At 43.8% G+C, this 25,891-nt stretch overlaps 1 protein-coding gene across 5 annotated transcripts in view; it reads left to right on the top strand.

Moving 5' to 3' along the window:
• Positions 1-10,276: 10,276 nt before the first annotated feature.
• The window catches only part of mctp1b (multiple C2 domains, transmembrane 1b), a 123,094-nt gene continuing 107,479 nt past the window's right edge, over positions 10,277-25,891 (top strand). For 4 of the 5 annotated variants that reach the window (XM_061262493.1, XM_061262494.1, XM_061262495.1 and 1 more), the window contains exon 1: positions 10,277-10,893. In XM_061262493.1, coding sequence (XP_061118477.1) covers positions 10,378-10,893 — 516 coding nt within the window. In that variant the 5' untranslated portion in view covers positions 10,277-10,377. Of the gene's footprint in view, positions 10,894-21,643; positions 21,756-25,891 lie in introns of those variants that run through there. The other variant, XM_061262498.1, reaches the window with a different exon arrangement.

Raw genomic sequence — 25,891 nt, forward strand, 5'->3', positions numbered from 1 at the left:
AAAATATGCTCTGGTGATTTAGACAGTTCTAGTGGCAGAAAGAAGAAAATTTTATTTTATTTTTCATAGGAGTCATAGGAGAAGTCACAATTCCCTGTAGTGATGTATCAATGTGTTGATTGTATTTTCATTGCATACATTTAAGTCTGCCTACAGTACTTTACCAACTGAGATGTGTTTCCTTTGCTGGCAGCCATACCCCAGGGCCAGATTCCACACAAAATGGAGATGATTACGTGCTGTTAATGATGATTAGTCTCCACTTCTTACACTTACAAGGGAATTATTAAGTCAATTAAACGGGGGGATGATTCAGCGGCCAGGCTGGGAACCTCGCCAGGAGAGCAAAGAGCCCTCACTCTTTGTTATAAATGTCAGGGGACCTTCAATGCCACAGTGAATCAAGACTTCGGTTTGATGTCTCATACAAAAGACATCAAACACACTGAATGTGCAAGGATAGACATCTCCAGCCTGTCCTACTGTCTAACTGATAGAGCCCAGCATTTTCATTTCGCTAATATTGACAATTACAGTTGAATCATTGGAACTCCAGTGTTACCAGTGAAACAGAAATTATGGGAACTGTCATCACCTCTTTTGTCAAGTGCATAAATGTGCGATTACCCAGGCATATGGCTAATGGGTACCACTTCATTGTACGTGGCTCTGGATAAGAGCCTCTGCTCAATGCCTGTAATGTAATGTAATGTGGGGTGAAAGGTGGTGACGATTCTAGGGACCCACAGCTGGACAGGGCTCACATAAATTCCAGTAGGATTAAAAAAGGAGCCAGAATTCCTAGCTACGCCCCTGTGATTACTTCTACTTGATTGATTGAGGTCATTATTGTGCAGCATCCCCGACCCCCTGGTTCTGTGTGTTATGCAGGGCCTGATACTCTGCTGTTTGTTTACAGTTGGCTGTCTTATTCAGAGCTTGATACTCTGGTGTCTGTTTAAAGTTGGCTGGCTTATCAGAACACATGCTTCCTATTATTGTTTCCCTATGGAATTCAGCTCCAAAATGGCCAAACAGATACAAATGATGTGTTTACTGTTTTTGCGGGAAAATGTATCTTCTCTTCTTGGAGTGGGGGTGGGTGTGGGGTCGGGGGAGGGGTGATCTTGGTATTTTCAAAATATCACCTCTCCCCTTGTGAATAAATGGGATGTAGATTCATATTACCTGTCATAGTGTGAAATATCAACGGTTGATTTACTGTGAGATCTGAAGGTCACCAAACACTGTTCCATTCGTTAAAGATATATGACATGTTTTTCTTTTTTAATCACAAAATCCAAACAATACTTTGTATCGCCTGTCTCGGGTGATTTCATCCGGGAGCCAAGCAGGTGTTTATGTTTGAGGGCTTCACCCGCGTCACCCCTGGAAACCATGATACTTTGTGTCAGCCGAATAATGTTTCCTGACTCAACGACCTTCCAAGTTACTATTGATAAGAGCTCCTGACAAACAACAAAAACTGCAGATGTTCTGTTCTGCAGGAGTGTCTGACCCCATAGTCGAGCCTTCCAGGTGCTCCAACCACGGCAGTTGTCACTGTTGGCTTGTTGGAGTGGTTAACCAGCTGGCAGCAGAGGTGATAGCCTCCCTGTGAATCTGCTACGGCAGGGAACAGATGCTGGGGTGAAAATGTACGCTGGCAGAGCTGTGAAACCCATGCCCGCTTAACCTCGATGTCATATTTTAAATCCATTTATCCAATTAAGGGCTGATTTTCAGACGGTCTCTCCCCTGGGCAGATACAGCTCACAGCAGAACGGCGACAGCTACAGTTTGACAGCACTCCCACGACAAACCTGAGGGAGGCACTTCAGACCAATGCGTTGTCTAAGTGGTAAACATTTGTGTCACGCAGTGAAAAGCTCTTGTTGCTGATGCAGCAGTTTCTGGTTAAGTTCCCTTTGATTCCATATATAGGCATATGTTGGTAGTCAAGGTAACACTTCAGTGCATTTCTAAATGGTGATTATTATTTTCGCACCACATGCAGAATAGTCTAGTGGCTAAGGTGCTTGACTAGCACCTGGAAGGTTGGTGGTTCAAGCCCCAGTGTAGCCACAATAAGATTTGTGCAGCTGTTCATGGGTCCCTGCTTAACCTAATAAACTGCAACTAATGTAATGCACTTATTATACAAGACATTTTTTTGACTGTGACCACAAGTTCTGCAATGCTTTTAAATGTCCCTGTGGGATTCAGATTAGTAGCCCGAGTATTGTTTTCTGTTATTTCATGATACAGATGAAGATTAAAATCATGGCACTGCGTCAAAAACTGCTCACAGCAGGCACAGCCCCACCGATGAAGGCTAAGGCTGAATGGTTTTCTACTTTTTTATTATTAAAAAAAGGATTTTCCTAGCAGAGTTGCTCCTCTTTTTAATTTATCTTTATGTCACGCTCCATCCAGATCTCCATGCATAGCGGCTGTTCCTCTGCCTGAGCAGGGCAGCTACTGCTCTCCAGACACACAGACCATCTGTACCAGAGGAATTACAGTGGTTATAATGATGCCTTCCTCCCTCTGTGAAGGCGCACTGTTCTCCCTACGGCTGCATTAGCTCTGGCTAATGAAGCAGTTAAAACGCATTAGCTTGGAAAACGCTGCTGACATTTTATAATTTCTGCAGCCTTAGATCAGACGCTGTGTTGCCTACTCTGCCCATCCACCCTGTTTAGAATATCAGTGGGCACAATTAATTTAACTTGAACCCCCCCCCCACCCCCCACTTCCAATGAAACTCCACTGAGCTACATAAAAAAATATATAATGCTTAATAAATGCTTAATAAACAATTGATATATGTTTTTAAAGCCCCAATGGTTTATCAGCAAGTGCCAGTTTTTTTTACGGTGGCCTGTAGCGTAGTGGTTAAGGTACATAACTGGGACCCGCAAGGTCGGTGGTTTGATCCCCGGTGTAGCCACAATAAGATCCATACAGCCTTTGGGCCCTAAAGCAAGGCCCTTATCCCTGCATTGCTCCAGGGGGGGATTGTCTCCTGCTTAGTCTAATCAACTGTACGTCGCTCTGGATAAGAGCGTCTGCCAAATGCCATTAATGTAATGTAATGGTCAATATGACACACAACCAATATATCCAGTGCATTCCTGCCTGACTTTTGTTATTTATTAAAGAATAAAGAAAGAAAGATCAAATCACATTTATTTGTATTTATAGCTTTTCCATGAAACATTTTCCCATGTATTGCTAGGGGCGGTACGGATGGTGCAGTGGGTAGCACTGCCGCCTCACAACAAGGACGTCCTGGGTTCGATTCCGGGTCAGCCGGGGCCTCTCTGTGTGGAGTTTGCATGTTCTCCCCGTGTTCGCGTGGATTTCCTCCCACAGTCCAAAGACATGCAGGTTAGGCTGATTGGAGAGTAAATTGCCCATGGGTATGAATGTGTGAGAGAATGGTGTGTGTGTGCCCTGCCATGGACTGGTGACCTGTCCAGGGTGCATTCCTGCCTTTGGCCGAATGTACGCTGGGATAGGCTCCAGCCCCCCTGCGACCCTGTTCAGGATAAGCGGGTTAGGATAACGAATGAATGAATGAATCTTTTCCGTGTGGGAAGGCCTCACCCAATGGCAGGTAAGAGCGCTCAACTGCGAGGCTTGTGATGTCCACGGACACAAATGCACCTCATGTTATAATGACATTGACAATGACTGCATCACCAGGAGTAGAAAGTTGCTCAATTTGATTTAGGCTTGCACCAGAAGCAATGCTCCGTCACTGTAATTACACATATTTAATTTGGGGAAACCTGTTAACAGCTTTGTTTCCTGCCTTGGGTACTGGCACAGTAGCTGCCAGGTGAAAGGAGTTCCTGCAGGTCACAGGACAACCATGTTTGCTGCCCTGTTATGCAACGCATATAACAACGCATGCGTTATGCAACGCATATAATTTAGTGAATAGAATGGCCTTGATGGAAGGAGAACAAAACTCTTCTGTCAAATGCTGAAGTATATGGAATTCTGAAGTGGGAACCAGTTCTGGTGGTCTGCACCCCTACCCCCCATCCCCTCGTACCAATCTTTCCACCCATCCTGCTCTCTATTGTCCTTCGTTCATATCTGCTCCCCTCATTCCCTGTCCTGCACTTCCTCCCTCTATTCCGCCTGCCACCTCACTCACATTTGTTACAATTCTCAACTTGCTTGGGTATACATTTTCCCAGCTCCTTTGTAAATCCCCATTTTGTAATCTCCAAGGGACTTCCCTGCAAAATAAAAGATAAAATGAAAAAGTATATAAAAATGAAATGAATCTTTTTAGGTCTGTGTGGGGAGAGGTTATGTCTGAAGACAATGGTGCTACAGAGAGTAATCAGCAGCTGCCACATCAGTAAATGTTTTGAATTGTGTTAAAGCAAGGCAGGAAATCAACCAGCTTTGATTAAGAAATAACCTCCATCCATGCCAGCTGGCTCACAGGGCAGAACTTTCCTAATCTGGGCAGGGGCTTCTGCCCAAGGTAAACTATTTGTGCTCATATACACTCACTGAGCATCATGTGATTATCATTGTACGTTGCTCTGGATAAGAGCATCTGCTAAATGCCTTGTAATGTAATGTAATTGGTCTTCCCTAATACTCACATGTCACGCCCTTGCTTACTTCCCTCCACTGGCTGCCTGTCATGGCTTGCATCAAATTCAAAACATTGGTGCTAGCCTTTCAAGCTGTTAAGGGGTCTTCCCCAGCTTACCTACAAAAAATCATCAGACCCTACACCCCTGCCAGACCTCTTCGTTCAGCCTCCACAGGCCGCTTTGCACCTCCCCCTCTCCGAACTTCCACCTCACGCTTATGACTACTGTCTGTTCTGGCTCCACGGTGGTTGAACGAACTCCCCGTTGAGGTCAGAACTGTAGAATCTCTTCCCACCTTCAAGCGCAAACTGAAGACGCACCTCTTCAAGCAGCACCTCTCCCCGTCCCTCCCTACCTCCCTGTGAACCTTAATTGTTGTCTTTCTGTGATTTACTTTTTTGTGTATCAGTATTTTTAGTTTGGCTAGGTAAGCAGTGTTTGGCTAGTTAAGGGGTTTGGTCATACTTTTGCGTTTGTTTGTTTGTATGTTTAAAATAAAAAAATACAAAAATTCAAATTGGCCCTGGTCCTTATCTTTGTTGTACTGGTAGCAGTTGAAATTGTACTTCCCTCTAGGGTCTTTCAGCGCACTTATCCCTGGTTATGGGTATGCACTTTGTTGTACTTCACTCTGGATAAGAGCGTCTGCCAAATGCCATTAATGTAATGTAATGTAATGTAATGTAATCTAATCAGCCAATCGTGTGGCAGCAGTAGAATGCATAAAACCATGCTAATACAGGTCAGGAGCTTCAGTTAATGTTCACATCAACCATCAGAATTGGGAAAAAATGTGATTTAAGTGATTTCCCAACAATTTTTTATTATTTTTTGCTAAATTTTATTCACAATGCTTACATTAATATTTAATGAACATTTTCTACAGTGGAGTCTTTTTGAACAAAGTTTGTAACCAACTTAGCCAATCAGGAGTCAACAGTCGATCTGTTTATAGCCAAATAAAAAGTACTGCACCGCACCTTCAGGTACAATTATCTTGTGGGATGATATAATTGGGGATTAAAGTTTATCTGTTGGGCTCAGGGTGTGCCTTGCCATAAGACCACAGCAGGGCACTGCTATCTGTCTAACGAAGGTGAAACTCATTGGAAAGTCGGTTCTAGAAGACGTTCTCTGTACGGAAACAACGCTTATGCGTCACTGTTAAGGGAGTTAACCGGTCTCAAACTCAAGGCTGATACCACACTGCCACCTGCTGACCAGGACACTAATAAGGGAAATCACAGTTGATGTTAAAGATCATGTTACTTTTCATTTACATTTTATGTATTGTATTGACAATTGGTTTATTAAAGGTATAATCTGATTTGTTGGATCAAATGAATAATTTAGAGTAGAGGTTGGTATGAAATCCAGAAATGGATAAGGTCTCATTGTACACGTGCACCATTTACAGTAAAGTTAGACAGGCTCCTTGTGCAGAGATACTCAACTCTCACCCATGGGGCCAGTAATACTGCTGCTTTTCAGCGAAGTCAAATCTCTGGCCAATACTACTGGCCTTGAGGGCCATATTTGAGTATCCCTATCCAAGTAGAGCGCACATTTAAAACACATGAATGAGCACACACTGCCCAGATTCTGGAGTTTAGTAAAGGCAAGATCTTAATTTTCTAAAATAATAATCTTTTTATTGTCAGTAAATATAATATAGAACTATTGTCTTTGTTCAGAACTTCAAATTAATCAGCTGCCAATGGATGCCGTATATATTAACTGCCAGTTTACCAATCCAGTGAACAACAGCATTACCCAGTCCCTCTCTACTAGCATGTCATGGGATCAAATCCTGGGTTGGATAATTCTGTTAATCTGTATCTGACATGGCAATTAATTACAGTATGTTTCCTGCTATTGAGTCACAAATCATGATTCAATTGTTGATAATACATTCTGGTCTGAGGAGTCATCAATAATCTTTTCATAAAAGGTTTGGGATGAAAATTCAGTCACTTTTAAAAACTTATTGCCATGGAATGTATTTGATAGACACTCAAATGAAGGTCCACAAAACATAACAAGAGCTTCTCCACATCGCTGCTAAGTCCACTCCGACAATCGACAAAACATGCAAAATAAAAAAGGCTAAATGATGCCATGAAGTGAAAGTGAAGGTAATTGAAATGAAAGCATTTGAAGATTTACATTATGTCCATCAGCTTTGTTTAGACAGGCACTTTGAAGTGATCCAAATCCATGCATATTTCCAAATATCCAAATCCGATCTTTTCTTTGAAGTCTAAACGGAGAATAAATCACATGGAATCCAATATTGTCAATTTTTGATTTGGTATGTGGCTCCAATGTACTGTATATCCAAAGCCTCCTTTACCATCACTCACCATAACACAGTGTTGACTCCCATCATCAGTTCATGACTGATGTGAGAAATGTATCCTGTCTGAACACATAAATCAGATCTGGCCACTTGTAGAATTATTTTGTGGACAGTTGCCCGGAAAGATCAGATTTGGAAAACAAATCTGATTTCGGCATTTTGGCCTCCTGTCAAAACAAAGGCCTCTTTATATTTTCGTTCCTATACTGGGATTGCTCTCATTCCAATGGCGTCACGTCTGTGCCCTTTTTGCCATCTGTTTTCTCCATTTTCTATCTAAGTTCCTATCGTTTTCGCCTCTTCTTACCCTCTGTGCTTTCCATAGTCTGTCTGTCTTCCCATTCACTATCATTCATTAGTTTCACCTGTGCTCCATTTGTTGGCTCCGCCTCCCACTCCTCACATGTATTTCCTTTCCTTCTCATTGTCTGTTTATCAGTGTTCAATTTAAACCTGTCCTTTTCAGTGTCCTGTTGCTAGTTCATCTTCTCCAGTTTTTCCAAGTCCATCCATCCATCCATCCATCCATTATCTTAACCCGCTTATCCTGAACAGGGTTGCAGGGGAGCTGAAGCCTATCCCAGCATACATTGGGCGAAAGGCAGGAATACACCCTGGATAGGTCGCCAGTCCATCGCAGGGCACACACACCATTCACTCACACACTCATACCTGCACAGAGAGGCCCCGGCCAAAGGGGATTCGAACCCAGGACCTCCTTGCTGTGAGGCGGCAGTGCTACCCACTGCACCATCCATGCCGCCGGTTTGGTGAGATTCCACTCTGCAATGACCTCTTATCTCTGGTCTGGGAATTTTATCTTCCCAAAATTCCCTCATATCTCCAGCCTGACAGGAATGTAAAGTGTTGCTCTGTAAGATCTGAGAGTTGAATCTTAATTGCACATTGTAAATGTACAAAATGCTGTACAAAATGTACAAAATGCTGTACAAAATGTACAAAATGCTGCAAATTAAACTTTTTATAGTTCCCAAAATTAGTGGTTTGCAACTTTCTGTACACAATACCCTTTAAAGGATTGAATACATTTTCTGTGTTTCTTTTAGAACCATTTCCCTAAATAACAAGGCGCAGCTCTTCGGAAGGAAGAATGGACTGTGGTTAATGGGAAGGTTGCACAATCACCCAAATGGCAAATACATTATTTATCTGTTTTTTCTTTTTATACATTATTTAAATCACATGAAAACATAAACGATGTTGATTCTCATTATAGGTTCAATACAAAGGTTAAAGACCAGGCTTCACCAGGGCCTACATTCATAGATCAGAGGTTAGTTCAGAAGTTATATTAAAAAAAGAAAACCAAGAAAATGAGAGGAATGAATGTGCTTGTCCAGTTGTCCAGCTACTGATTGGCTCAGCTGTCATAAATAAATCTACCACATTCAAAGTGATTGGTCAGGTTGAAATGGCAGTATTGATGTCACGCATGACAGAACATGAGTCTCCTCAACTGCTGAGTACGGTGGTCCTCCTCCTCGGTCTGTGGAGTTAAGAGCTACGTTTGAAACCGCATACTAGCATACGGCTCGTACTAAATCTCAGGCCGATTTTCATCGAAAAGTAGTATGAGTAGAATGCTAAGTATGCGATTTCAGATGCAGCCATTCTGTCAGCCAGGGGACCAGGGATTGCCTTCCCCCTGAAGCTAGCAAACTCCAGTGTTTTCTGGAGGTACTGCAGTTTATTAAGCCTCATGCAAAAAAGCACATTTTCCCATTGAAGTTCATTCAAAACTACGCATTTACCCTGGTGAAATTATACTATTTTGGACAGTACTTTTAAATTAAAATTTTAATTTCATACTCAACTAATTACTCTAACAGGGATTACATTTTTTTCCTGAATATTCCTATTCATCTCTTCAAGTTAGGTAGCCAGTGCGCATGTTGTGGTGCCAAAGAAGTGTCATAATCAAACATGGCCGCCTCCATGAACTGGCTTCATGCACCACTGAGCAGCTCCCATAGGAATCCATGGAACTGGGATGCGTAAGCTGTCTCCAGTTCTTGCATATTCAATGGTGTCTGCACACTCTTTGAGGTGGGCATGGGGGGTTGATGACAAAATTCACCAATAATTAATCAATGAAATCAATGAAACAACAACCTTATGTTGTACTGCTGCACAGGCGTGCATGTATGTGTGTTTCTGTGTGTGACAAAGAGAGAAAGAGAGAAAGAGAAAGATCAAATCCCCTGAAATGCATTATCCACTGATGCACTTGAAACTAGGGCAACAGGAAAAGTCCATCTGATGCTAGCTATGCTAAGAAATAATGAATGAAGCACTGATAGTTTATAAGTAAATGCTGAAGAGCATAGGGCACGCACACAGGACGATAAAAATCCTCTCTCTTAACTATTTTATTGTCTTTCTGTTATTGCATTGACATTAAACTTTCAGATTGTTTGTGTTACAGATTTCCAGGCGGTAAGAGCAATCGTCTGGCAGTCAGAGAGTTACCGGATCGATTCCCACCCTGGATGTGTCGAAATGTCTGTGAGCAAGACACCTAACCCCCAAATGCTTATGACGAACTGGGTGGTATCTTGCACGGTAGCCAATCGCCGTTGGTGTGTGTATGAATGGATGAGAAGCATCGATTGTACAGCGCTTTGGATAAAGGTGCTATATAAAAGCCAACACTTAACCAACATTTAACATTTAGGCTACAGCACTGTTACAAGGGCAATGCATGTCTTATTATGCGCAAGTTTTTAATAATATGATATTGTACGAATACTAATAATATTCGCACAAAAAAAAATATATATATTTAGGAAAACTGATAACCTTTCTATTTGTTTTCTATACGCTCTGTAAATAAGCAAATGCATAAATAACTTTTTTTCTGTATTAGCGAGAAGCATCCACTGGAGGGCGAGGCACAAAATCCTGACCTTTCGCTGCAAGCAAGAAAAATAAAAATACATTAAAATATAAATAAACTATTTTGGGTGCTTGAATTATTCACACTATCTTTAAAGGTTACCCACATCATTACCTTTCCAGTACTTTATACGCGTTTATATGCGTTTTCACAGTTCTCGATATCTCACTTTCACGACAAACACGTGTGTATATTCATATTTACTAACTTCAGTGTTCTCGGTCCTTGCTACATCTTTTCAGCATACGCATTCACATTTGTTAACCGACAGCTATATACTTCCGCCAGGAACCCACCTCCCCCTGTCCGCGGCCCCTAACTATAAAATTGCAGTGCCAGGCACCAGGGAGGTAACAGATTTGTTTCGAGCAAGAAAAGATTAGCTGTTGGAATTGGTAATCTAGGTGTTCTCTCTCAGGTCCGCGACTGTATTGTTCACTTCGCTCGCCAGTGACAGGAGGGTGTCGCGGAGTATGGAAGGTATGCCCCAGGATAGTAAGTCTGTAGAGCCAGAGCTGTCCCGTCAAAGACGAATGTGGAAGAATTTTCAAGAGAAAACCAAACCCTTTTTGAGCCCAAAGCTGGGCTCTGATCGCCGCGGTGCAGACGGGAAAAGGGAGACGGGAATGTGGATGTTTAAGAGGAAAAAGAAGGAGGTTTTAGACCGAGTCCTATCTTCCTCGCAGCCTAATCTTTGCTGCTCTGCCCCCCTACCTCCACCTCTCGATGGAGATAAGTCTCTCTGCAGCAAACCGACTCCTGACTGCAGCAAAGTGCAGAGACTGCAACAGCTCGGAACCGCACGTGCAGAAACGACAGTTAAAGCTGAGATGCTTGGACGTGGAAGTCCGAAGCCCACGCTCTCCCATTTGGTGCTGTCCCACCACAAAAGCTCGTCTCTGGGGTCGGCGTGTTTCGAAAGGCTGGCGATGGACTCCGACGGCGGTGGAGGAGGAGAAGAACAGTTACGCAAGAATGCCAGCGATTCCGTGAGTTGATACTATGCAGAAACTACGTTAGTAGATTCAATAGGCGGTCTGTTAATGTGTACAGGCCCCTTACCTGCTGGTTCATTATACATTTGACACTTGTAGATCGCAACTGATATGATGCTGGAGCCAATGTGATAAAATTTACAAGCTATCATTTTTATCAGTCCATGCAACTGTACAGTAGGTGGCTATCGCTCACTGTGGAAGTATGGATACACTGTTGCCCCTTTGAAGTTACAGTATCGTAAATTACTGGCACAAGCTGGGAATAGATTTATTGTTTATTACTGTATTCTTATTCCTGAAGTATCACACTCTATTGCCAACTACCAAACTACCTACGAGTTTGTTTTAGCCAGGGTGTTCTGGATCGTTTTCTATCTGAACCGCACTGTTATTTTGCGTTTTTTATAATACGAGAATCATGATCATTATTTTCAAATTGCATTATGTACCATACTATTAACATTGGGGGGCTGCACAAGAAAAGGGAATCGACTGCATGCTTCACTCTAAAATAATATGCTTCCATTCATAAGGATGCACAGAAGATGTAGTATGCACGCAAGCGCATGTACTAGGTGAGGTTGCGCAAAACACAGAAAACAGTAGTTTCCGCCCTGTCGTCAAACCTAAATAGTAACCTAAATAATACGGTAATGCACAGAAAAATAAGACCATGCTAGAAATATTCACAGGAGAACATATTAAAGTAACAATATTGTATATCAGCAAAATAAATAAACAAATAAGTTATAAGTAGGCTACTGTAGGTTGCTCATATTGTATTCAAAACGCAACACTGATACTGAGAGAGAGTGATATTTCTATTGGTGTACATGTCTGCTTAGTCACTGTCATTTGTCATCTACAAAGACTAGGTAAGGCAGATTTGTATGAATTTTGATCTGTCGCACATGTGTTGGTTATAAACACATGCAGTCAAAAAAGCTAAATATTTAAAATGATTGTTTATTGGCTTAATTGATTTACTTTTGTCTGTATCATTCATATTTGAAGATGTACAATGTCCACTGCGCTTCAAGCTAGACTCAGCAAATTACATTGTTCGATGACGTAGCGATAATAACGAGAAGCATTGCGTTTGATTTGACGCGCAGTGGAGAGATCAATCGCGGAGTGAAGGCTAATAACAGACCCCTGTCCGCTAAGAAGCGGAGCGGTTCCCGGAGGACCCATCTGTTCGCTCATTTTAGCCGCAGCCAATCTCGTAATAAGTCAATGTTCATTGTTAGTTGCTGACATATTCTTTCAGAATTAAATGTAAACGTATCTTAGTGCAATGCAGGCCTGGTTCATTGAGTTTCAGTGACCAGGTTTCTACACTTTCAGCAATTAGGGCCTCGTCGATTTCACCTGTCAGTCTCCCTTGTAGCACAAATAATGAGTGGCACAGTCCCAGGATGTGAATGGGACATTATACTTCAACGCCTACAATGCTATTTCTGACATAACATGGCCATGAGATGCCAAATCATTTCTCAATAGAAATGAGAAATTGTTCAGTTAAGAATAATTCAAAGCTCATTACAGTGAAAACTGGCTATATGGCTATGTAATCATCCACCTGCATCTGATTGGGTATGTAGTCCTCACACTCCTACCCATTTTCATTCCCCTAGTTATCGTTGCAAAAGATAATTAGGTATTCAGTTATTCTGTCTGTTAAAAAAAACAAAAAACCTTTGCTAGTTGAAGCAATGAGTCTGTAATCAGATACTACTCGTCAGTATACAGGAAATAATAATACATTAATGTTTCTGACCACTTGGTACTCACCTATGGGCTGTAGCTGAAAATGCATGGACATTGTAGGTATAGTGCAGCTATTTTAATAATAAAAATATCCATATTGATAACCAAAGGCCCAAGCCAGACTTAACACAGAGTTGGTAAATCATTTTAAGGCAATACTATTAACCAATATTCTAATATTTGTAGAAATTAAGTTGAAGACAGTCAGTCTCACATCAGTGTCTCAGTCAATACATGTATTGTACATGTTATAAGGTCAACAGGGTGGCTCTGTATTTTGTGAATGGACCACATGTGGAAGTTGTATATTATCGCCAGCGTGAAGTCTGTGTTATCTCTGCAGTGAGTTATTGGGTATTTTCGGCAGGGCTTCTGTGAGACCTCCCTGCCACAGTTCGTCTGGTCTCCCCCTGTGTGGAGCATGTGAAATATTTATCTCAGGCAGCAGACGGCGGGCCCCAATGCACCACTGGCTCCCAGCATCCCCTGCTGGCATCGCGCTGCAGCAGTGCTTACACTGTCGTTAGCGATCACAGCAGCCTAGGTTCACCATTGCCTGAGAGTACAGTGGGCTTGCAGTGCGTGGGAAAAGATGGCAACTGAGATGCTGTGGGTTTCATTTTGTGTGCTGGGAGTGTTACACATGTGCCAGGGTACGGTTCTGTACTGCATGTGTGCTAGTGCTTGAGTTCTGCACATATGCAGGAGTGTTCGTCTTTGTGAGTATTCTATTGTTTTGTGGGTATACTAGAGTGGGTGTGTTCGCAGTGCTGTGTGTGTGCTGTAGTTCTGTGTGTTTGCAGTGCTGTGTGTGTGCTGTAGGTCTATGTGTTTGCAGTGCTGTGTGTGTGCTGTAGTTCTGTGTGTTTGCAGTGCTGTGTGTGTGCTGTAGTTATGTGTGTTTGCAGTGCTGTGTGTGTGATGTAGTTATGTGTTTTTACCTGCTGTCTGTGCTGTTATTCTGTGTGTTTACATGCTCTCTGTGCTGTAGTTCTGTGTGTTTACATGCTGTGTGTGCTGTAGTTCTGTGTGTTTACACACTGTGTGTGTGCTGTAGTTCTGTGTGTTCACACACTGTGTGTGTGCTGTAGCTCTGTGTGTTTACATGCTATATGTGTGCTGTAGTTCTGTGTGTTTACACGCTGTGTGTGCTGTAGGTCTGTGTGTTTACATGCTATATGTGTGCTGTAGTTCTGTGTGTTTACACACTGTGTGTGTGCTGTAGTTCTGTGTGTTTATATGCTGCGTGTGCTGTAGCTCTGTGTGTTTATATGCTGCGTGTGCTGTAGCTCTGTGTGTTTACACACTGTGTGTGTGCTGTAGTTGTGTGTGTTTACATGCTATATGTGTGCTGTAGGTCTGTGTGTTTATATGCTGTGTGTGCTGTAGTTCTGTGTGTTTACACACTGTGTGTGTGCTGTAGCTCTGTGTGTTTACACGCTGTGTGTTTGCTGTAGTTCTGTGTGTTTACATGCTGTGTGTGCTGTAGTTCTGTGTGTTTACACACTGTGTGTTTGCTGTAGTTCTGTGTGTTTACACACTGTGTGTTTGCTGTAGTTCTGTGTGTTTACACGCTGTGTGTTTACATGCTGTGCCTGGTATAGTGTGCTATGCCTGGTATGATGGGCAGGAAATTAATGTGCTTCGGCCTTGGAACACATTGATACGTGCGTCCTGACACACAAAGCCAGGGCAGTGCTCTCTCTGATAGGCCCATTTCCTGTGTGTAATTAAGAGCCAGGCAGGATCAGAGGGCTCATCTGGTCGTCCTGATGAATGTACAGACGGAACTGAGGTCTGAAAGTGGGGAGACTTTGCTTTTCCCCCTGAAGTTTTAGGAAGGCTTTGATGAATAATTCTTGGCTTCCCGTTGACAAGCTTTCTCGTCTGATGAAAAGCCTGGTTCCAGTGCAGTCACATTCTCTCTTCTCTGCCAACTGCTGCGTGAGGGCGATACGGCAAGAAGGTCACAGCCAGAAGGTCCTGGGTTCGAGGCCCGCCCGGGCCTTTCTGTGTGGAGTTTGCATGTTCTCTGCACAATCCAAAGACATGCAGGTTAGGGACTACAGATGAAAATGAGCTCATTCGCTAAATATAAATTGGCACATTGTGCCCATATGTGCCATTGTTTGATGTGGAAGCTGAAAATATTGATTCATGTGCATTGTCCCTGGTAAATAAAAAAATAAAAAATAAAGTGATGGGATATCCATGGGCATGGATTCCCCTGGAGGATTAGCCAGAGCTGGGGTTCCCCATGAGTCTGAGCTGCATGTTACGTCACATTACAGGCATTTTGCAGGAGCTCTTATCCAGAGTGATGTACAACACAAAGTGCATAAGTAGGCATTTAATCAGTTTTCGTCATGAGCTAAGGCCTTGCAATGGGAGAGATTTCATAATCAGGTAGCTTTTACTGTGCTCTGTGATCAGGTTAGTGTTGCCTTACCTATACAGTTCTGAATGACCTCAGTGGCTTTCTGGTTTACCATGCCATACATGCAATACCATACTAAATTCACCTCCACACCGACAGCATTAACACAGTAACCATGCCACTGCATTGACTGCACCTGCACACTTAATATACAGTACCAACACATTTACCAATCTAGCACAATTACCATACTAAGACACTGACCACACTTTCTATAATGACCATACTTACACATTGGCCATATATCTCACGTACACCGTACCAAGACACTGCTTTCATCCTTATTTTTACAGTGAGCAGATTTTCCAGCTGAAATGTTTGGAGAACGCAGTATTAATGAAAGCGCTAATGATCACTTCACAGCTGCTGTCTTTCTCCTGAAAATGCTACTTTTTCAGATGGGGGATTCATTATTAAGGGAGCGTGACTGGAAAATGAATATGCTTTTTTCATGTATAGTATGCTTGAGAAAACCTTATGTAGGCCTCATATTCGACAGAAAGAATCTTACAAGAAAAGTACTAGCAATGGTACGGGAGCAGGTCTCAGTTTTTCATATGAAGATGACAGAAGCGATTATATCATAATTACGGTATTCCGGCCTCCATGGGGCCCTGGCTATCAGGTTTCATACACTGTTAGCTGGCAGAATACTGTACTGGTTAGGAATGTCGTGCAAATTTGAAAGGAAGAGATATGTTTCTACGTACATGTTTCTGTGTGGCCGCCCACATTCCTGGAGACTCCACTGAACGCTGTACCTGTTCCTGCCTGCGGCCGGGCGAGCTTTGGGACCCCGCAGAGAGGAAAAGGTCTGGGAAAGAGACCGGAACGCCCACCCCGGACTGCAGCGGTGCGTCAACCTGGGCATCGGGTTTCAAAACACAGCCTGCTTTCCCTGGTTCCAGACACAAGTCTAGCAGACAAGAGGCCTGCACACTGCTGGAGCCTGGAGCTCCTCCACTGAACACTGAACACTGAACACTGAAGTGGGTCAGGCACTGTAGGACTGAGATCAGAAACAAAACAAAAAAAAAACTATTAAATGTCAGTGCACATGAGGAAAAATCCATGATCGAGCTCCATAAGGCATGGCCCCACTATGCCCTATGCTCAGTACCTGAGATTTAAGATATTAGATATGATAAAAACATGTACAATCACAAAAGATATTCCCCTATGTACACATGCCGCAGCTTTTGAAGGTCTGGCCCCTGCAGATCACTTTGTATGATGCAAATGAAATCTGTGATGGATGTGTTAACGTCGGTGGTGCGGAGAGAATAGCCGGGACTGACCAGGCTGTATCTGCACACTGCAGTATCTGCCTTTCCTCCCACTGAGCTGCCATTAAACACTTTACAGCAACAGAAAAGGATGAGGATTTTATCCTGACGGAGGGTGAGTCTTTCACAAGCGTTGCATCTGATCTGATCTAGGCGGAGCTGTTTGCAAGTCATCGCCAGACCGCGTTATCTGTTCTGCAGTAACAGAAAATTGCTCCATATGGCTGACTAGCTTCTTTTCACGTCCCTGACAATGAACATAACAATAGAACAGAATCTTGCATTCATTGCTCATGCTCCTTCACGCCACTGTCATTTATTATTTGAAATAATCAAATTTCAGCTCTTGAAAAAAAAACATGAGATTTTATTGTTAATAACCTTGCAACCTGCGGATTTTTTTTCCGGAAATGTCACTAGTTAATGAAGTCCTTAGGGTTCTCCGAGTGAAATGTGTGCTGTTAGACAGGTCTTAGCGTTATTTTGTGGCCTTTTCTTTAACCACGAAGGAGAACCTCTTATGTGTACTGAATGAGAGTCATGGCTTATGACACGCTGGCTCAGGCTCTGCTATGTGAGCTGAAGGAGGCGGAGTGGTCTTCATTATCTCAATTATGTAAATACTGCCAGTTGTTTGTGCAGGCACTGTGGAGCGCTGTAGGGAAAGCTGTGCTTGTGCATGAGGTCCAGGCATTAGCATTGATATTAATGAAAACGAAGGGTGTCTGGACCCTGCTCTTAAAACCAGAATGAACAAGACCAGTGCTCAGAGTCAAGCACTGATCTACGATCAGTTTGGCTCATAATTACCATTTCAGACATTTAAGAGATGCTCTTATCCTCAGCAACTTACACAGCTAACATTATTTCACATTCAGTTCATTTATACAGCTGGATGTTTACTTAACAAGTTCCTGGCTCAACAGTACAATGGAACCTGTACTTCGGTGTTATGCTGAAAGTGCAGCTTCCTAACTGTTATACTGGACTGCTGCCCTCCGTCAGGCACACAACACTGTGTACAGGGGAATCATAGGGTAAACTAGACCTCCTACTATGAGATGCTTTATGCTTCCATCCATCCGTCATCCATACATCCATTATCTAACCCGCTTATTCCTGGTCAGTCAATTTGCAATTGGGTGCTTTTTGTGTAGTGTGGCCAGGCCCATTTACTTGTATGTGAGACAAATCCTCATAACTTTAAAGTCATCACTCAGTACTTTTTGCAATTCAACTTTAGTCTAGTCTGCTCAGAGTAGAATGAAGCATTGGCAGTGAAAAACAGGAAATGAAGTAGGCCTTGGCTGCTTTAGTCAGGGCTTTATTTCAGTCAGGAACATCTGGCACCATTTTATGGTTTCATGGTCCCTAAAGGGAGTCACTGGTACTCGTAAAAGTCTGTTCTGTGATAGTGAGATGTGGTGCTGTTTGAGCCTTGCACTGGTCTGGCCATCTGATTGGTGCGCTTGTTGCGTGGCAACGGTGGCTATCGTAAAGTAGTGGGACATGTATTGTCGGTGTTGTGCAAAAACATTGTCTGTTTGTCCTTTTTTTGTATTTATGTATGTATGGTTTTCTTTAATGCAGATTGAACATTTTCACTGGGCTCTTTATATACTCAGTAGCTAATAACGCTTGCTCAAAACCACACATGAATATGTCATAATACTGTGATGGTAAATGGACCATCGACCCTCAACTCCTCTTGTTCTTTTTGCTTTTATCTAAAAATCCAGTTTAGATGCAACTGTGTGATAAGGTGCTTTAATTGACCAATTAATTTACCAATTAAGCTCCATATATTGATTGTAACATCTTTCAAAACTTGGCAGCTTAGTCATCAGGCCAGATTGGAGGCTACTAGAAAGTACAGAATTAGAATATGGAATTGACTGATGGCAACATTGTGATTTCGAGTCACTTTTTGGCCCAACGCTGGGCTTACATGCCAATTGAAAGAAAGGCTTCCTCACTACTGACCTCATTAAGTAGGGGTGCAAGTGAATGCAATGTTGCAGCTCAGTATGAAGGCTGGCTGTATCAACAAGACTGATATACAGTTGCCTCAAACCTGCTCATATCTGTGCCTTTTGATTGGCTCAACAAGCAGAGTGCAAACCTTTAAGGTGGAGGACCTGGTTTGTCTAAACGGCAAAACATAACAACTTCTCTTACCCCTTAGTGTTCTGAAGTGAATAGAACGGATTACTTCGGTGTAGCTTTGTCAATGGGGATACAGAGGAAGAGCATTATGTCAATTAAGGCAGGCTATCTTGCGTGAACGTCTCTCATTTCCCATGCCAAATCCGTTTTTTAATCTATGTTCATCGCCACAGAAATGCAGACTTTCAGAAAAGGGTTTGATTGATGATGTTTTTGAAACATGCAGCTTTAAAAGGCTCAAATCAAATTTTTATTAAAAGTACAAACATTTGAATTCAGGTTTCCACTGAAAAAGGACCTAGCCTACTTAATTCTATCCTTGAGAACTTAGCTGAAGTAATATTCAGAATCATTTAACCATACTACTGACCAATTACAATATTTACAATATACTTACCAGGTGTGTCAGACATTTCTAGCAACACTTGTACACTAATAGTAATATCTAAATGGGAAAATATACTTACATTATTGGCATTTGGCAGAGCGACGTACAGTTGATTAGACTAAGCAGGAGACAATCTTCCCCTGGAGCAATGCAGGGTTAAGGGCCCAACGGCTGTGCGGATCTGGATTAGAACCACCAACCTTGCGTGTCCCAGTCATTTACCTTAACCACTACTGGCCGCCCCTACTTATTTGAGGATTAGCATTATCATTATAAATGTGCCTTGTTTCCATTGTAGCGTTTTACATGGAGGCATTTACTGTAGCAGATTCTTAAATAGCAGCCAACAAAGTACCGAACACGGTACAGCCACAGAAGCCAAATGTAGATGCAATCAATCGACTGTGAGAGCCAAAGCAAGACATAATGTTCTATTACTCGTTAAATAAAACCAATACTGTAATAAAGAACTGCATGAATTCAGTTCTGCGGAGGAGAAACTAGTCATTGGTGAAGATGCTTCCGCAGGTATCGTTGATTTGGCTGAAGCTCATAAAATCTTAACTTTGAGTACTGGGCTTACGATTGGCAGGTTACCGGGTTTCGCCCAGGAACACAGTGGCCCGGGGGGTAAGCAGTGGCACTCTGTGGTATTCACATGGTATAGCCCGCACCTGCCCTGGTGAAAACATGATCGATGCCAATTTCGTTAAATAATGCCGCCGTGCCATTTTTCTCCGTCCTTATTTTCCTCTGATGTTTGTGGAAGTGCTGGTGAATTCAGTAGAGGTGCAGCGTCTCTGCTCTTAATAACCCTGGATTGCCAGTTAGCCTGCAGCTTTTGCATGTCTGCTGCATACGCACTTCTGAAAAACACTGACAATGTGTTTAAGCACAGAAACCTACTCAGGAGGAGACGCGGTGGCGCAACAGGCCAAGATGCAGCGGACTTGCGGTTGCAGTTCGTTGCAGTTGCACACCGAGAAGCCAAGTTTGGCCGGCTCTCGTGGAGTGGCATAATTGGCTCACTGCTCCAGAGGGAGGGACTAGGGTTAGCGGATCGCCGCGCACAACAGCACCCCGGGCGCCTCGGAATCACGGTCACGAGCATGAGACGAGACGGCTTGAAGAAGGCGTGTTGCTCTCCTTCAGGCCGCCAAGGGATGGGGTGTGGGCGGTGTATCCCCCAGCTAACACTAATTGGATTAGATGGGGTACAATTGGCTACCAAATTGGGAAAAAAAGGGAAAAATCTGAAATAAAAAAAGAAAAAAAAGAAACCTACTTGGCCCATGCGTTTTATTAGCAGTGCCGAGTAGACCAGTGCAGCTGATGTCATTTGATGGTGTGATGGGTGCACTGTTAGGTCCTGGTCTTAATTCAGTCTGCGCTCCTCTTGTCCATTGCAAACGGCTTCCTGCCGCGGTTCATCTACAGAGAGATAAAGGGCTGTCTGACCGAAAGGACCATGCCATAAAGCGGTTTGTAAATTTTGTAAATTTCCTCCCTGCACCTGAGTCCTCATGTTAATGTGGAGAAAAAAACAAACAATCTCACTGCTTGAAATCATTTTTCAGCGTGTGGGGAGATTCAAGGGTCTTTTGCATAAGCAAATGTGCTTCAATGTGTATGGGCTGATGGAGGAATACTGCTTTGAAAATATTCCGTAGGACTTTTGCATACTGCCATATTAATATTTTCATATTTTTGAGTGGCTAAGCCTACATTTCTCTGCACAGCAGACAAAAAATTAATACGTTTTTAAGAACATTACTTAAAAAGCTAAGAATAACTCTCAGCTTATGATTTTACAGCGGTCTGACCAAAACAAGCCTATTTTTGGTGAACAATTTCATCTTTCCTTTCATAAACAGGAAAACACGCCTGGGCTTTTCATATGGATCCAGTAACAGACATGACATAACACTTCCTCACAGGTTATGTCTTGCTTGAGTCGCAGATTCAAATCACAATATCGGAGTGAAATCACTCCCCCTCTTGGTGGGAAGTGATAGTATTTCTATTTCTATAACACGAGCATAAACCATCATTACATTGGATGGTTGAAATTGGTATGACTTGGAGGATAATTTAGCCATTTTGTTCACTTATCTGGGTGCTTTCTATCCAGAGGGACTTGCATAGCTTACATTTTTATGTTCAATCCATTTTTACAGCAGGGGTTTTTTTCCTGATGCGGTGCAGTTTAACTGCCTTGCCCAAAAGAATAACAGCAGTGTTCAGGAAGCACAGTTCCCGTATCATTATAACACACTGCTGCAGTTCAGAAACTTCGCTGTCCTGTGTTGTGCAATGCATCTGTCGCCTATATTTCTGAGCCGATTACCCTGGCTGCTTATGTTGACACGATGTGACAGACGTCTCCTCTGCCTGAGAAGGCCTGGGTCACAGCCCCAGCTGCCAGGCCCCCCTCCCCCAGCCTCTCCGGAAGTTTCTAAGGTAGAGGCGAAACTCCATGGCCATTGGACGATAATCAGACGGGGTGAAGGCGCCGCGTCAGCCGTGTTTTTGCAGAAAGCAGGCCTGGGCACTGAAGCTTGGTCTATTCTGGTTAGTGAGCCGTTGAAGTGTGCACATCCATTTCTGCACGGCACGAGGGCCCAGCTTCCTGTGTGCATGAGCGCAGCACTTTCTCTGCAGCTCAGAATGTGCTGGAACCACTCGTCGCTCTCTCTCTGAGTGCACGCCTCGGTGTGGATGCTACCGCTGAGCCTGGACTTTCTCCCTGCCTTGGATTTGGAGGATCCTCCCCCTCTCCCTTGCCGTACCCATTGCTCGGAGACAGGTGAGTGACAGCTTGCTGCAGGGAGTGGGGGAAAGGTGGTTAGCTGTTGTAGTACATGTGACTTGCGAATAGAAACTCAGCCTCCCTCTCATTCCCTCTCTCTTTCTCTCTCCCTTTCTACCTATCCCTCTGTCTCTGAGGGTTCCTGTATCACCTCTATTTTTCCCATCATGCCATGTTATGCCAGCGTAACTGCCCTCGCAGCGGCACCTATTTCAGGTTCAGGGGTCATTGTGCCGTATCGATCCCTTATTGGATACACGGCTATCCTTATTGGATAGCTTGCAATGCTATAATAACTTCCTTAGCCAGCAGACTAGCCCAATGTGAATAAGCATGTAAGTGAATAAGTGTGACAATGCACAACCATGTGGTGGTTTTGTATCCAATCCAAGCGGTCAGTACAGCAGAGTGAAACTGGAACCTGAAATGGGGTGCAGCAGAGAGCGCAGTTGCCCCGGCCCGTTTGAACATTATTTACACCTGCGGGCGGGTGGTCGCCCTGTCCGCGGGGCTCTGTTGCCAGAGATCATTCACTCATAGGGCAGTATTCACGACGCTCTGGCACAGAATCTGCCATCTGGCGTCCGATCCAGAGGAGTGCCTGAAGGAGTATAAATCAGGTTTGACCTCACAACCTTCTCCTCCTTTCATTAACCCTGAGAGCGGAACACTTTGCTTGGCCGTGAGGGCGGTTCACTGTGCTGCAATTGGGAAGAGATGCTGTGTGTCCACTGGACCAGACCACAGGATGACTCATCAATGCTCGCATCTTCATCCTTAAGAAAACTGGTTGACTTCGGCCTTGTTCTTTTCTTCTGTTTGTCTCTCATTCGCACGATGTCTGCGTCGGTGCAGATGTTGTCTTGAAACCCCTGTCGTTTGAGGTGACATTAAAGAGGAGATACACATTCATCATGGCTGCCAGGAACGTATGGTGGAAAATACCAGTTCGTACTCTCAGCCTTACCTCCTCTCTCCAGGCTCCCTGGGTGTTTCCTGTCATGTTTCCTGTCAAGGCCTCGTCTGTGAAACGGCGCATGTACAGTATTTCTATTCAGGAGGATAGCGGGACAGAGTTATATTTAATAAAAATGCCTACAAAGTGACACCTCTCATTTATCTTTGAGAATTATGCCACACCTCAAAAGCGGCGCTTGAACCTACACGTCAGCGGGTTAACACCCCAGCCGTGAGCATGAGTAGTTTGATGGAGCTTAACTTTGAGCAGAAATATCGAGAGGGCAAAGAGCTTCCCTCGTGCTTGAGAAGCAAATTTGGCTCACCGGTTTACAGTAAGGTAATGCTCTTCTGGCCCTGGCCTTGTTTTTGAAGGCCATGCTAGCAATGCTAATTTGTAATCCCTGTATCAACAAACATATGTTTTTGTGTTTTCCTCTCTAGGCTGTTTGAGCTTGGTGCAATGTCACTAGGTGTGCTGTTAATGAGGTGTGATTTCTTTTGGAGCTATGAACAAAACAGGCATTAGCTCCTGAGGGATTAACACATCAGAGGTGAAGCAGGGAGTGTACAGGAAATAATTGGATTGGTAGCTCTGTCTGAATACAGGGAGTGGGGTGACTCTCAGGTAGCAGTGAGATGGTTTCTAATGCATTCTAGTGAAGGGCTGTGTGCAAAGGGAGACTTACCTCTCTGGTGCCCCCTCTGGCTCCTACTAACCCTGCGCTTGTCGTTAGTCGTACTTCCTCTCAGGTTGATTGATGGATCACACACCGTGGCCAGGCCTGGCTCGCAGGTCTCCTGGCACAGATGTGAGAGAGAGAGTTGCTGTTGCTGTTGGCATCGTTTCGATGAGAGGTCACAGTGCCGTGACCTCTGACCTCTCCCTCCTGCAAAATAGCGTTGCCGCGTCATTGCACGTGTGAACGTATTATTGCTTACTGAGCCAAGAGAACTAAGTCAGACAGAGACGTCCCCACCCTGGCCCCCCGCCTTCTTTCTGCCTTTGTCTGTACTGCCTATGTGGTGCTCATGAAAGACCCCAAAGGAACGCCCTGCATGTTATACACACCAGCCCTTTCCCTCCCGTGATCTTATCACTCTCTACATGCACTTATCTGGGGGAAACACTGGGGGAAATTGCTTTCCGAGCCTTAGAGGTTGAGTAAAGACTTACGTAACTTTAGACTATTAGACTTTTCTACATGGCAACGTCATTTCATCCATAGGGTATCCATAGGGTAATTTTAGAAGGAACGTCTGGGAAGCAGAACTTCATCACTCCATGTTCTCTCGCTCTTTAGGAGCCTGTGGAGGGTGTTATATCACAGAGTTACCTAACAGCACGCTGGCTCTGATCCCAAGGAGGGAGATTAGTCTGTCACGACTCCTCACTGGCTCAGGATTAGCTACCTCAGTGCCAAGCCCTCCTCCTCCTCCTTCTCACAGAGGAGAGGTCCTCCTCCCAGGTGTGTCTACGGGGCATCTCTCCCCTGTCTCGCCCTCGCCCCCTGTGAAGCCGGCCGAGAGTCCGCTGGAGGCCCGCCCATCCCCCCACCAAGGCCCTGGTAGTGTGTGGGGAACGGGACACCTCCCTGACTACAGGGAGTGGGGGGAACTGGGGGTGCTGGAACAGGCTCTTGCCCTGGTGGTCTCTTCTCGTTCCCACCATGAGTGGAAACCTACCAAATGAAATGCTCCTGGCGTTCCGGGGAATACTGGCGGCGGCCTCCCGGCTGGAGGAAACCTCATCTTTCACCAGCGCCTGTGGATCCTTCCTCTCGGTGAGCTCGGTGGTGTGTTTCCTGCACCGTAGTTCCCCTGGGAAAACAATGCTATTCTGTTCTCTCTGAGGAAGTAACGCTTTTTATATAGCATACTTCTCATTGTAGTTCTGAGCATTTTAAGATGCAATTGTTCTTTTTATCCTGTTGGCTGATGCTATTACTACAACATGGCACACACACACAGACACACACACACATATTCACACACACTGTAATTCTGTAATTCTGATGTATACAGATAATACAAGCATCCCAACATAGACCTGAATTGTGTAGTGCATTCATCTACATATCAATTTGCATTAATATTTTACTCATTACACAAATATAATGTATGTTCACCTGTTCTCCACGAAAGCTTATTTTTTTCTTTCTCCAAAAGCTACTGTGGCACTACTGGCTGTTATTTATTGTTACGGCCCAATACAGGTGTGGATCAGAAAGGGCATTGGAGTGGATGGAAGAGCAGGCTTGCTTGCTGAGGCTGTTCTCTGAAGGGAATGCGGATGGGAATGCAGATTCAGAGATGTGCTAAAGGGAAATTACCTTTCTAGTCAGCCATCGCCGATATTTATTACTTGTGCTATGGAGAAACAATATTGTTAAACCTTGAATTCAAGGCAGAGTGCATTTGGTTTAGTGCCTTAAAGGATCTAAAAACACTGCGGTAGTGAAAAGAAATTTGAAGCCAGAAGCATTTGCATACAGTATATGCGGCAGTCCATTAAAACTAACAACTGCATTTGCATTTTACAAACATGGCTATAAATGATCATGCAGAATCAAAACCAGTGTGCTCTTGAGATTGTGCTACTGCGGAGGACTCAGATGTGTACCATGGTCAAACTACGAGTGTGGAAATGACATTTTTGAGGGTGAGAACAGGGCTTGATTGTGTGCCTGTTCTTGAGGTTTCGTTAATACAATGAAAGGGCAGCCATTGCACTTTCAGGAAAAAATCTAAGCAGCAAGAGGATTACTCTGGTTCTTTCTGCTTGGAAAAAACGAGTACTTTTTCTTTTGACGTGTATTTTATGATATGGCTTGACGTTTAGCGTAGGCGTTTGGGGCAGGGGGAGAGGGGGCAGGGGGGCTCTTTGGTTCTGACATCAGCTGCCAGCTCTGTAGTGCACTGCGGCATGTACGTAGAGCAGCGAGGATGCTGGGAATGTGTTTCAGCTTGAGATACGGATTGGTTATTCTCTGTGAGCGGAGCACGGTGGCTGTTCAGGACGACAGCTCTCTTGCGATGAATAATCTTCTTCTTTTGCACCTTTAGTTCCGTTTGTAGATGCTGTAGTGTAGCTTTGAGGCATTGAGCCACAACCTCAAGTCTCGTATTATAAAGTCACTTTTGTGAGCAGCAGTAGGAGTCAGATCTTTCATTTC

The sequence above is a fragment of the Conger conger genome, chromosome 12 (genome assembly GCF_963514075.1).
Source record: "Conger conger chromosome 12, fConCon1.1, whole genome shotgun sequence".
In the NCBI taxonomy this organism is placed as follows: domain Eukaryota; kingdom Metazoa; phylum Chordata; class Actinopteri; order Anguilliformes; family Congridae; genus Conger; species Conger conger.